The sequence below is a fragment of the Cebus imitator genome, unplaced genomic scaffold, assembly GCF_001604975.1.
Source record: "Cebus imitator isolate Cc_AM_T3 unplaced genomic scaffold, Cebus_imitator-1.0 Scaffold590, whole genome shotgun sequence".
Lineage (NCBI taxonomy): Eukaryota > Metazoa > Chordata > Mammalia > Primates > Cebidae > Cebus > Cebus imitator.
Window position 1 is genome coordinate 610,008 of NW_016107905.1, and position 13,121 is coordinate 623,128.

Genomic DNA, 13,121 nt, shown 5'->3' on the forward strand with positions numbered 1-13,121 from the left:
TTTCTGGATTTCATTTTTTTGTTTTTTAGACAGGGTTTTATTCCATCACCCAGGCCGGAGGTGATGGTACAATCACAGCTCACTGCAGCCTCCATCTCCTGGGCTCAAGCAATCCTCCCACCTTAGCCTCCCAAGTAGCTAGGACTACAAGCATGTGCCACCACACACAGCTAATTTCTTTTAATTATTCTTTGTAGGGATAAGCCTTCACTATGTGGTCCAGGTGGTCTCAAACTCCTGAGCTTACGTGATCCTCCTACCTCAGCCTCCCGAAGTGCTGGAATTATAGGCATGAGCCCCTGAGCCCAGCTACCCAGCCCTTTTTTTCTTTTCCTTTTTAGCATCAAGGTCTCACTCTGTCACCCAGCCTAGAATGCAATGGCACAATCAAAGCTCACTGCAGCCTCAACCTCTCAACATCCTGTGTTCAAGTAATCCTCTTGTCTCAGTCTCCCAAGTAGTTGGGGATACAGGTGCATGCCACCACACCTGGCTAATTTTTTATTCTTTGTAGAGACTAGGTCTTACTTTGTTACCCAGGCTGGTCTGGAACTGCTGGACTCGAGCAATCCTCCTGCCTCCGTCTCCCAAAGTGCTGGGATTACAGGCACAAGCCACCATGTCCAGCCTCTACAGCCACATTTATACCATAGTCACTACCACATTTTTTAATGGCTATATTCTTTTAAATGGGCCATAACCAATCACCTACTAATACTTAGGTTATTTCCAATAGTTCACTATTACAAAGCAATGCTGCAGTGAAAATCTCTTTACATAGATCCTAAAGCAATTATTTTTTAGGATAATTTTCTACAAGCAGAATTCTGGTGACCAGAGCAATGGCTGATTGAAGGCTTTTTATGCCCCTTCAGAATCTGGGAAAATAGCTCACTTTTGCCAGACACTGAATTAAAATGCCCTTTAAGTAAATTTACTCAGCCACCACTACCCCCATGATTATTTGGATGTCGTGTTTGATGTGTTGCATGGTACATCCAGCCTGTGAAAGAACAAGTCTAGGCCAGTTTGGAAAAAATGTGCAATCACAGGAGCTTTTCCAGTCAAAGATTTCAGGTCTCAAAAAGCAGGTTAACCAGGGAGATAGGATGAGGCAAAAGAAGGAGCACGTCAGAAGAGCAGCTGGGGCCCAGAACCAGGCTGGGCGTGAATACCAACTGTACCACTCACTAGCTGTGTAAACTGGGCAGATCATTTAACCACGCTAAGCCTTTTCCTAACCTATAAAATAAGGATAGCAATTGCATCTTATCTCACAACGCTATTGTGAAGACTAAAGAAATGTGGGCATTTAGTACCATACATTTCCCTCTTAATGCTGCCTTAGCTGTGTCCCAGACATTCTGGTATGTTGTATCTTTGTTCTCATTAGTTTCAAATAACTTCTTGATTTCTGCCTTAATTTAATTATTTGCCTGAAAGTCATTCAGGAGGAGGTTGTTTAATTTCCATGTAAATGTATGGTTTTGAGCAATTTTCTTCATACACAAGTCTGTTTTTATTGTGTTGTTGTCCAAGAGTGTAATTGGTATAATTTTATTTATTTATTTATTTTTGCATTGGCTAAGGATTTCTTTATGTCCAATTCTTTGGTCTATTTTAGTGTATGTACCATGTGGCAATGAAAAGAATGTATATTCTGATGTTTTGGGGTGGAAAGTTCTATAGACGTCCACTAGGTCCATTCAGTCAAGTGGAGTTCAGGTCCTGAGTATCTTTGCTTTGATGCTTCGTCTTGCCTTGATGATCCATCTAATATTGTCAGTGGCGTATTGAAGTCTCCCTCTGGGAGTCTAAGTCTCTTTACAGGTCTCTCAGAACTTGCTTTATGCATTAGTCCCCTCTGGGAGATGCAGCAACAAGACAGTACCTGCAGAGAGCAGCCCTATTCAGACACTGAATCTGCCAGCACTTTGATCTTAGACTTGCCAACCTCCAGAATTATAAAAATAAATTTCTATTATTTATTTTTTAAAAAGAACTTGCTTTATGAATCTGGGTACTCCTGTGTTTGGTGCATCTATATTTAGGATAGTTAGGTCTTCTTGTTGATTTGAACCCTTCACCATGATGTAATGCCTTCTTTGTCTTCTTTCATCTTTGTTGGCTTACAGTCTGCTTTGTCTGAAGTTAGGATTGCTTTTTTCTGGTTTCCATTTGCATGGTGGGTTTTTCTCCATCCCTTTATTTTGATCCTAGGGATGTCACTGCATATTAAATGGGTCTCTTGAAGACAGCTTGCTATTCAGCCTTGCTTCTTTGTCCAGTCTGCCACGCTGTGCCTTCTTTTTTTATAATTGTACTTTAACTTCTGGGGTACATGTGCAAATCTTGCAGGATTGTTGCATAGGTACACACACGCCATGGTGGTTTGCTGTCTCCATCCCCCCATCACCTACATCAGGCATTTCTCCCAGTGTTATCCCTCCCCAACCTCCCCACCCCCCAGTGTCCCTCCCCTAGCCCCCATCCCCCAACAGACCCCAGTGTGTGATGCTCACCTCCCTGTGTCCATGTGTCCTCATTGTTCAACACCCGCCTATATGTGAGAACATGTAGTGTTTGGTTTTCTGTTCTTGTGTCAGTTTGCTGAGAATGATGGTTTCCAGATTCATCCATGTCCCTACAAAGGACACGAACTCATTGTTTTTTATGGCTGAATAGTGTTCCATGGTGTATATGTGCCACATTTTCCTTGTCCAGTCTATCGCCGATGGGCATTTGGGTTGGTTCTAGGTCTTTGCTATTGTAAACAGGGACACAATGAATATATGTTAGCATGTGTCTTTATAATAGAATGATTTATAATCCTTTGGGTATATAACCAGTAATGGGATTGCTGGGTCAAATGGAATTTCTATTTCTAGATCCTTGAGGAATCACCACACTGTCTTCCACAATGGTTGAACTAATTTATACTCCTGCCAACAGTGTAAAAGTGTTCCTATTTCTCCACATCCTCTCCAGCACCTATTGTCTCCAGGTTTTTTTTTAATGATCGCCATTCTAACTGGTGTGAGATGGTATCTCAATGTGGTTTTGATTTGCATTTCTCTAATGACCAGTGATGATAAGCATTTTTTCATATGTTTGTTGGCCTCACAAATGTCTTCTTTTGAAAAGTGACTGCTCATATCCTTCACCCACTTTTGAATGAGTTTGTGTTTTTTTGAAAATCTGCTTTAGTTCTTGGTAGATTCTGGATATTAGCCCTTTGTCAGATGGCAAACATTTTTTTCCCATTCTGTTGGTTGCCAGTTCGCTCTAATGATTGTTTCTTTTGCTGTGCAGAAGCTTCTAAGTTTAATTAGATCCCATTTGTCTATTTTGGCTTTTGCTGCCATTGCTTTTGGTGTTTTAGTCATGTAGTCCTTGCCTATGCATATGTCCTGAATGGTTTTGTCTAGATTTTCTTCTAGGGTTTTTATAGTGTTAGGTCTTACATTTAAATCTTTAATCCATCTGGAGTTAATTTTGGTGTAAGGTGTAAGGAAGGGGTCCAGTTTCAGCTTTCTGCACATGGCTAGCCAGTTTTCCCAACACCATTTATTAAACAAGGAATCCTTTCTCCATTGCTTTCTTTGTCAGGTTTGTCAAAGATCAGATGGTTATAGATGTGTGGCATTGCTTCCAAGGCCTCTGTTCTGTTCCACTGGTCTATATCTCTGTTTTGGTACCAGTACCATGTTGTTTTGATTACTGTAGCCTTGTAGAATAGTTTGAAGTCAGGTAGCGTGATACCTCCAGCTTTGTTCTTTTTGCTTAGGATTATCTTGGCTATGCAGGCTCTCTTTTGGTTCCATAAGAAGTTTAAAGTGGATTTTTCCAGTTCTGTGAAGAAGGTCAATGGTAGCTTGATGGGGATAGCATTGAATCTATAAATTACTTTGGGCAATATGGCCATTTTCATGATATTTATCCTTCCTAACCATGAGCATGGAATATTTTTCCATCTGTTTGTGTCCTCTCTTATTTCCTTGAGCAGTGGTTTGTAGTTCTCCTTGAAAAGGTCCTTTACATCCTTTGTTAGTTGTAGTCCTAGGTATTTTATTCTCTTTGTAGCAATTGTGAAGGGGAGTTCACTCATGATTTGGCTCTCTGTTTGCCTGTTATTGGTGTATAGGAATGCTTGTGATTTCTGCACATTGATTTTGTATCCTGAGATTTTGCTGAAGTTGCTTATCAGCTTAAGGAAATTTGGGGCTGAGATGATGAGGTCTTCTAAACAACAATCATGTCATCTGCAAATAGAGACAATTTGACTCCCTCTTTTCCTAATTGAATACTTTTTATTTCTTTTTCTTGCCTGATTGCTCTGGCTAGAAATTCCAATACTATATTGAATAGGAGTGGTGAGAGAGGGCACCCTTGTCTAGTGCCAGTTTTCAAAAGGAATGCTTCCAGTTTTTGCCCATTCAGTATGATATTGGCAGTTTGTCGTAAATAGCTTTTATTATTTTGAGATACATTCCATCGATACCTAGTTTATTGACGGTTTTTACCATAAAGGGCTGTTGAATTTTGTTGAAGGCCTTCTTTGCGCCTATTGAGATAATCATGTGGTTTTGTCTTTGGTTCTGTTTATGTGATGGATTACGTTTATAGAGTTGCATATGTCGAACCAGCCTTGCATCCCTGGGATGAAGGTTACTTGATCATGATGGATAAGCTTTTTGACGTGCTGTTACACTCAGTTTGCCAGGATTTTATTGAAGATTTTCGCATCAATGTTCATCATGGATGTTGGCCTGAAGTTTTCTTTTTTAGTTGTGTCTCTGCCAGGTTTTGGTATCAGGATGATGTTGATCTCATAAAATGGGTTAGGGAGGATTCTTTTTTACTGTTTGGAATAGTTTCAGAAGGAATGGTACCAGCTCCTCTTTGTATGTCTGGTTGAATTCAGCTGTGAACTCATCTGGATCTGGATTTTTTTTGTTGGTAAGCTATTAATTGCTGCCTCAACTTCAGCCCTTGTTATTGGTCTATTCAGGATTTCAACTTATTCCTGGTTTAGTCTTAGGATGCTGCAAGTGTCCAGGAATTTATCCATTTCTTCTAGATTTACTGGTTTATGTGCATAGAGTTGTTTGTAGTAATCTCTGATGGTAGTTTGTATTTCTGTGGAATTGGTGGTGATATCCCCTTTATCATTTTTTACTGCACCTATTCGATTCTTCTTTCTTTTCTTTTTTATTAGTCTGGCTAACGGTCTGTCTATTTTGTTGATCTTTTCAAAAAAACAGCTCCTGGATTTATCGATGTTTTGAAGGGTTTCTTGTGTCTCTATCTCCTACAGTTCTGCTCTGATCTTAGTTATTTCTTGTCTTCTGCTAGCTTTTGAGATTTTTTTTTATCTTGCTTCTCTAGCGCTTTCAATTTTGATGACCAGGTATCCATTTTAGATCTTTCCTCACTTCTCATGTGGGCATTTATTGCTATAAATTTCCCTCTAGACACTGCTTTAAATGTGTCCCAGAGATTCTGGTATGTTGTGTCTTCATTCTCATTGATTTCGAAGAACATCTTTATTTCTGCCTTAATTTCATTGTTTATTCAGTCATCATTCAGGAGCATGTTGTTCAATTTCCATGTAGTTGTGAGGTTTTGAGTGAGTTTCTTAATCCTGAGCCATAATTTGATTGCACTGTAGTCTGAGAGACTGTTTGTTATGATTTCCATTCTTCTGCATTTGCTGAGGAGTGATTTACTTCCAATTATGTGATCAATTTTAAAGTAAGTGCAATGTGGTGTTAAGAAGAATATATCTTCTGTGGATTTGGGGTGGAGAGTTCTGTAGATGTCTATTAGGTCTGTTTGGTCCAGATCTGTGCTCACGTCCTGGATATCCTTGTTGATGTTCTGTCTCATTGATCTGTCTAATATTGACAGTGGAGTGTTGAAGTCTCCCACTATTATTGTGCAGGAGTCTAAGTCTCTTTGTAGGTTGTTAAGAACTTGCTTTATATATCTGACTGCTCCTGTATTGGGTACATATATATTTAGTATAGTTAGCTCTTCTCGTTGCATTGATCCTTTTACCATTACATAATGTGCTTCTTTGTCTCTTTTGATCTTTGCTGGTTTAAATTCCGTTTTATCAGAGACTAGAATTGCAACCCCTGCTTTTTTTTTGCTCTCCATTTGCTTGGTAAATCTTCTTCCATCGCTTTATTTTGAGTCTATGTGTGTCTTTGCACATGAGATGGGTCTCCTGAATACAGCACACCAATGGGTCTTGGCTTTTTATACAGTTTGCCAGTCTGTGTCTTTTGATTGGGGCATTTAGGCCATTTACATTTAACATTAATATTGTTATGTGTGAATTTGATCCTGCCATTTTGTTACTGGCTGGTTGTTTTTCCCATTATTTGACACAGTTTCTTCATTACATCGTTGGTCTTTACCATTTGGTACGTTTTTGCAGTGGTTGATACTGGTTGTTCTTTTCCATGTTTAGTGCTTCCTTCAGGAGCTCTTGTAAGGCAGGTCTGGTGGCAACAAAATCTCTCAGCATTTGCTTGTCTGTAAAGGATTTTATTTCTCCTTCACTTATGAAGCTTAGTTTGGCTGGATATGAAATTCTGGGTTGAAAGTTCTTTCCTTCAAGGATGTTGAATATTGGCCCCCACTCTCTTCCGGCTTGTAGGATTTCTGCCAAGAGATCCACTGTGAGTCTGATGGGCTTCCCATGTGGGTGACCTGACCTTTCTCTCTGACTGCCCTTAGCATTTTTTCCTTCATTTCAACCCTGGTGAATCTGACAATTATGCACCTTGGGGTTGTTCTTCTTGAGGAGTATCTTTGTGGTGTTCTCTGTATTTCCTGGATTTGAGTGTTGGCCTGCCTTGCTAGATTAGGGAAGCTCTCCTGGATAATATCCTGAAGAGTGTTTTCCAGCTTGGAGTCATTCTCCCCATCACATTCAGTTACACCGACCAAGCATAGATTAGGTCTTTTCACATAATCCCATATTTCTTGTAGGCTCCGTTCATTTGTTTTCACTCTTTTTTCTCTAATCTTGCCTTCTTGTTTTATTTCATTGAGTTGATCTTCAATCTCTTATATACTTTCTTCTGCTTGATCGATTCAACTATTGAAACTTGTGTATGCTTTGCAAAGTTCTCATGCTGTGTTTTTCAGCTCCATCAAGTCATTTATGTTCTTCTCTAAGCTGGTTATTCTAGTTAGCATTTCATCTAACCTTTTTTCAAGGTTTTTAGTTTCTTTGCATTGGGTTAGAACATGTTCCTTTATCTCAGAGAAGTTTTTTATTACCCACCTTCTGAAGCCTGCTTCTGTCAATTCATCAAACTCATTCTCCATCCTGTTTTATTCCCTTGCTGGTGAGGAGTTGTGATCTCTTGAAGGAGAAGAGGTGTTCTGGTCCTTGATGATTTCATCCTTTTTGCACTGGTTTCTTCCCATCTTCATGTGTTTATCTACCTTTGATCTTTGAATTTGGTGATTTGGGTTGGGGTCTCTGAGTGGACATCCTTTCTGTTGATGTTGAAGTTATTTCTTTTTGTTTTGTACTCTTCCTTCTAACAGTCAGACCCCTCTGCTCTAGGACTGCTGGAGGTCCACTTCAGACCTTACTTCCCTGGGAATCACCCATGGAGAGTGAGGAGCAGCGAGGATTTCTGCCTGATCTTCCCTCTGGTAGCTTCGTCCAGAAAGGTACCCACCAGGTGTCAGGCTGAACTCTCCTGTATGAGGCATTTTTTTGGTTATTCAGGGGTCAGGGAGCGACTTGAGGAGATAGTCTGTCCCTTATCTGCCTGTAGAGGCACTGCTGCGCTGCCTCGGACTCAGCCCAGCTGCTGTGTAGACTTCCTCTGGCTTTTGTTTACACAGGTGAGATTAGACTTGCCTTCACAATGGCAGATGCTCTTCCCACCACAGAGCTTGATCATCCTGGGTTGAGCTCAGACTGATGTGCTGGCTGCAAAACTCTCAAGTGAGAGGTCTTCAGTTTGCTGGTCTTTGTAGGTGTGGGACCTGCCAAGCCATATCACCTGTCTCCCTGCTTTCAGCTCTCCCTCTTCCTGGGGGGGCAGGTAGATCTGTCTTGCAGGCGTTCTTGGCACTAGTCAAAACTTCCAACCAGATCTGTGCTGACAACTCATGGCACCAGGCTGGTCAGAGTGTCACTCAGATCTGTGTTTGTAACTCGTGGTGCTTTTCAACCTGGTGGCATTCTCCTGGAATGTGGTTGCAATGGCCATGGGAGAAACTCAGTATCTGAACCAGAGAGCCAAGGGGGTAAAGACCCCAATCCTCCATCCAGTTGCACTTCCAGGGTGGGGCAGTGTCCCGCCCTGCCGTAGTTTGCCCTCCTAGGGCTACACCCACTGTCCAACCAGTCCCATTGAAATGAACCTGGTACCATGGTTGGAAATGCAGAGATCACTCGCCTTCTGCGTCTCTCTCACTGGGAACTGCGCTCCGGAGCTTTTGCTATTCAGCCATCTTGGCGTCAGTCCCTCTGTGCCTTTTAATTGGGGCATTTAGCCCATTTGCATTCAAGGAAACGGGAACACATACAACTGCTGATGGGATTGTAAATTAGTTAAACCATTGTGGAAATAGTGTGGCAATTTCTCAAAGAACTAAAAGCAGAACTAGCATTCAACTCAGCAATCGCATATATATATATACTCAAAGGAATATAAGTCATTCTACCATAAAGACACATGGACACATGTGTTCATTGAAGCACTATTCACAATAGCAAAGACAAGGAATCAACCTAAATGCCCATCAACACTAGGCTGGATAAAGAGAACGTGGTGTATATACACTATGGAATCTATGCAGCCAGGAAAAAGAATGAGATGATGTTCTCTGCAGGAACATAGATGGAGCTGGAGGCCATTATCTTTTCAAACTAACGCAGGAACAGAAAACCAAATATTATATGAGAAATAATGGGCAGGAAGAGGAGAAAAACAGACACTGGGGTTTACTTGAGGAAGGAGGGTGGAAGAAGGGACAGAATCAGGAAAATAACTATCAGGACTATGAGGTACTATGCTTAGTACCTGGTGACAAAGTGGGCTGTGCACCAAACTCCCATGACAAGTTTGCCTGTAACAAAAAACCTATACATGTACCCCTAAATCTAAAATAAAAGTTAAAAAGAAATGTAATTTAAATCACAGCATCCATCACACAGAATGTGCTCAACAACTCTCGGATAGTATTAACGTAATACAAAAGATCTTCCTGCCCCAAAAATTGTATGGAATTGGAGTAGATTCAGAGGGGATACAGGGGAAAGAATGGAGGGTGTCAGGTTCCTGGAAGAGATTTTTCCATTCTCTGCAAAGGCACATTGCTAGGAACAGAGTGAATAGGAAGGAGTGGGAGGAGGGGCAGCCAGGGCAAGAAACTGTGTTTTCTCAAAGGGAAAAACTCACAGTAGGAGGTGGAAGAATTTTGAGTTGCTGAGAAGAGGTGAGGAGGGAGAGTTGATAGAGACTACATGGTTTAGAATCCAGATTACAGGTGTGTTCATGGGAGCTCTTCTCTTTGGATGTGCACAATTGGATCAGTAGACACATGCCCAGACCCTGATCTTTAACAGATATTGGTCAATTCCTCTTTACCCTTTGGCATCAGGCAAATGTATAAAAAGCTAACGTCTTTTTTTTACTTCAAGGCCTCATGTACAGTTGCACAAGACATCTAGGGAGTGGCGTCCCTAGCATTGTGTAGTGCTCAACCTGAACAACTGTACCTGGCTTCCACCAACTACATGTGCTTCCACCCTCATGTGCTTCCATGTTGCATTATGTACCATCTGGCTGCCTGTGGTCTTATACGGACCAAAAGTTCCCTGAGAACAAGAACATGAATTACATAGTTTTTTAACTCCCCACAGTGGCTGGTACTCAGTTAATGATCAAGAATCCTCCCCTAGCAACTCTGTTCCCTTCTAATTAGCCCCAGGGAGAGGAAGCAGCCTCCTTAGAGACTCAATCTGACCCTGTGGGAATGCTCAGTCCAGGCATCACATCCAGTGCCCAGCCCTCTGCTTGCCCTTCCTTTGATACCAGCTCAAATCAAGCACCAGGAAATCATTACAGAGACTCTCAGAGGAAAAGAGGCTTGAAGTTCATGTCACCCAGGGCCACAGTAAACGACCCCACAGGCTGTGCACTGCACAAGCCCAGGGAGCAGCCTTTTCGTGGAGATGACGCACTATGTACAGATCCTGCCATGCAGCCCTTATCCAAGCAGGGTTCCAGAGGCCTCGAGGCCATTCTTGGAGAGCTCTCATTTTCAGGTAGTACCTTGCACCAAGCCAAAATCTGTCCCCACCTCCACTCAACAGTGGTTCACATCCTGGTCCCTATTCTGCCCTCTGGAGTCCTACATACAAAGCCTAATCACCTGTTTCAGACCCCGCCCAGGTCTCCTGGCTTCCAACCAAGCCAAGAGGCAATTGTATTTCTGAAGGAGAAACCTCCCTTGTCCCATCCCTGCAGTGGAGATAGAAGGAAAGAGCTATGCTCAGGATAACCTTGCACACTAGGTGACCCTGCGCCTGGCATGCCCGCCTCTCTCTGCTGCTACTGCATACCCCAAGCTGGCTCCCAGCCTGAAATACACAGGCCCGGTGCAAAAGTAAACTCCTTAGGGAGTCAGGAAGAAAAGACTGCATTCCTGCTTCCTTCTCAGCAAGTTTGCCAAGCAGTGGGCCTCCTCGGGCACAAACCAATCTCCACAGCCATGGTTTCCTCAGGTTGCTCTTTGGGGAAAAAGCCTCCAGGTTTCCTGAGAGCCCCCACCCCACCATCCCAGCTGGTTCCTCCCTCTGGAGGTAAGCATTCCAGGGAGCATGGAGCAGCCACCGCCAGTGTTCCTCTCTGGGACTCATATGGTCCCAGTTTGGGGATAAGACAAAAGTTTCCCTAGCACAGGGAGGGAGGACACTGGCATCCTCTCAGCTCCCAGGAGACGGGTCATGGACACATCCCCTCCTGGAGGCCAGTGACATTGCCTATCCCACACCCCCTTGAGCTACGCTACCTATATCCAGAAACCAAAGGCAACACTCAACTCCTTTCACTTTCATGGGTTCTGGGGGCAAATGATTCCCCCAACCAAGAAACTAAAAAATCAAGGCTGAGCTGGGATTCAAAAATCAAGCAGCTGCAGGGAAGAGGGATTCAGGTGGGCCCTGGGCAGGTCCCCTGGAACCGAATGCCTATGAGGCACACTCAGTGGAGGGCAAAGGGGAGAAATAAGCCCAGAAGCAGCAAAGTGACAAGGGAGAAGAGAGTAGCACCCAGGAAGTCAGCAGAGGCCAGGCAGCTTGGGAGAGGTAGGGCAGGCAGATAAAATTCTGGGCTGTTCCTCTTTGGGGCCACAGCCAGAGAAATAGCTCAGCTAGTTGCATAACCCTTCTATTTGCCCAGAGCTTTTGTCCAGAAACTCTCTGTCCTGAGACGTGATTAAAGAAGACATCCAGCAAGAACTGCACAAGAAACAGAGTCAGCTGGAGAAGGAGGAGTGGTCTTCAGTGGCCTCACAGGAAGGATGGAGGCCCACAACGTGTCTACCACATTCAACTTCACCCTGCCACCCAACTTTGGCAAGCGCCCCACAGATCTGGCACTGAGCATCATCCTGGTGTTCATGTTGTTCTTCATCATGCTCTCACTGGGCTGCACCATGGAGTTCAGTAAGATCAAGGCTCACTTCTGGAAGCCGAAAGGGCTAGCCATCGCCCTGGTGGCACAATATGGCATCATGCCCCTCACAGCCTTTGTGCTGGGCAAGGTCTTCCGGCTGAACAAAATTGAGGCGCTGGCCATCCTCGTCTGTGGCTGCTCACCTGGAGGGAACCTGTCCAATGTCTTCAGTCTGGCCATGAAGGGGGACATGAACCTCAGGTAAGCCAGGGGGTGAGGAGGGAACAGCCTGGGACAGGAGCCACATTAAAGACGTCACAATTGAGGGGAAGAGCTGGGCTAAAGCCAGGAAAAGGAGTGAATGCAGGCTGGGTGGAGGCTAGGGCAGGGGGAGGCTGGCATTTATTGCCAAGAGCTTATGCTGGGATGGGGGTAGGAATTGGGATACGTCTTGGTTTAAGCACCAAGCCAAAGGGACCATACTAGTCCAGGAACCTTGTGGCGATCTCCTTGCCTTCAGAGGTGTCTCAAGGATTGTCTTAAAGGAGCATTGATTTAAGCCAAAGGAATCTTTGAGAGAACTGCATCCACCTACAACAGTGGACAAGTTGTCTGCTTTGAGAACAGAGATTTAAAAGGCAATGTGATTGGTTCTAAACATCACCAGGGAGATCAGAGTGACTTGAAACCAAATGAGCACCTCAATTCCTGCAAAGCAGACAAGAATTTCCAAAAGGTCCTCCCAATTACTGGTCATCTGAGATGTCCTCTCTTTAAAGTCCCTCATTCTGCATCAGATGCAGTGACATTTCCATGCAAAGGCACAACCAGGGAGATCTTAGAGTTTCCCAGTGCCCACTCAGGATATGCCAACCCTATCTTAGCCACACTGATAAGGGGAAGATAGCAGCAACCCCCAACCCCCTGCCCAAGGCCTTATAAGCAGAAATTAGCAAGGGCTCACTCCTGGTGACACAGCACTCAGGGGCTGGTTGATGCCCATCCTTCCATCTAGTCTTGAACATCTGACTGAGTCACTTCGGACCTGCTCCAGCTCCAGCAGCCTGTGCTGAGGCTGAATAAAACTCACTAACAGAAGCTCTTGCTTTTTGCAAAACCTCAGTCTCAAGCCATCCCCTCTGGTTTAGTCCTCCGTGGAGACATTATTCAATGCCAGGTATGGCAGCAGAATCCAGGGAGTCCATCTGCTTGTCTGTCAGCACTCTACCCCTAGCAAAACTTTCCTGGGAAAACTAACCAAGTCAAGAAGCCCCTCCTAGTGACGCAAAATGACGCTGGGACAGATTTTTTTAATGAAAAAAGTGAGAATGACTGGGCATGGTGGCTCACACCTGTAATTCCAGCACTCTGGGAGGCCAAGGCAGGAGGATCACTTGAGACCAGGAGTTTAAGACCAGCCTGAGCAACATAGTAAGACTGTGTCTATCAAAAAAAAAAAAA

At 43.7% G+C, this 13,121-nt stretch overlaps 1 protein-coding gene across 1 annotated transcript in view; it reads left to right on the forward strand.

Annotated features, from left to right (window-relative positions):
* The first annotated feature begins 11,292 nt into the window (after window positions 1–11,292).
* SLC10A1 (solute carrier family 10 member 1) overlaps window positions 11,293–13,121 on the forward strand; it is a 23,616-nt gene continuing 21,787 nt past the window's right edge. Inside the window, exon 1 of the mRNA XM_017516468.2 lies at window positions 11,293–11,921. Within this exon, the coding sequence (XP_017371957.2) occupies window positions 11,566–11,921 (356 nt within the window). The 5' untranslated portion in view covers window positions 11,293–11,565. The remainder of the gene's footprint in view (window positions 11,922–13,121) is intronic.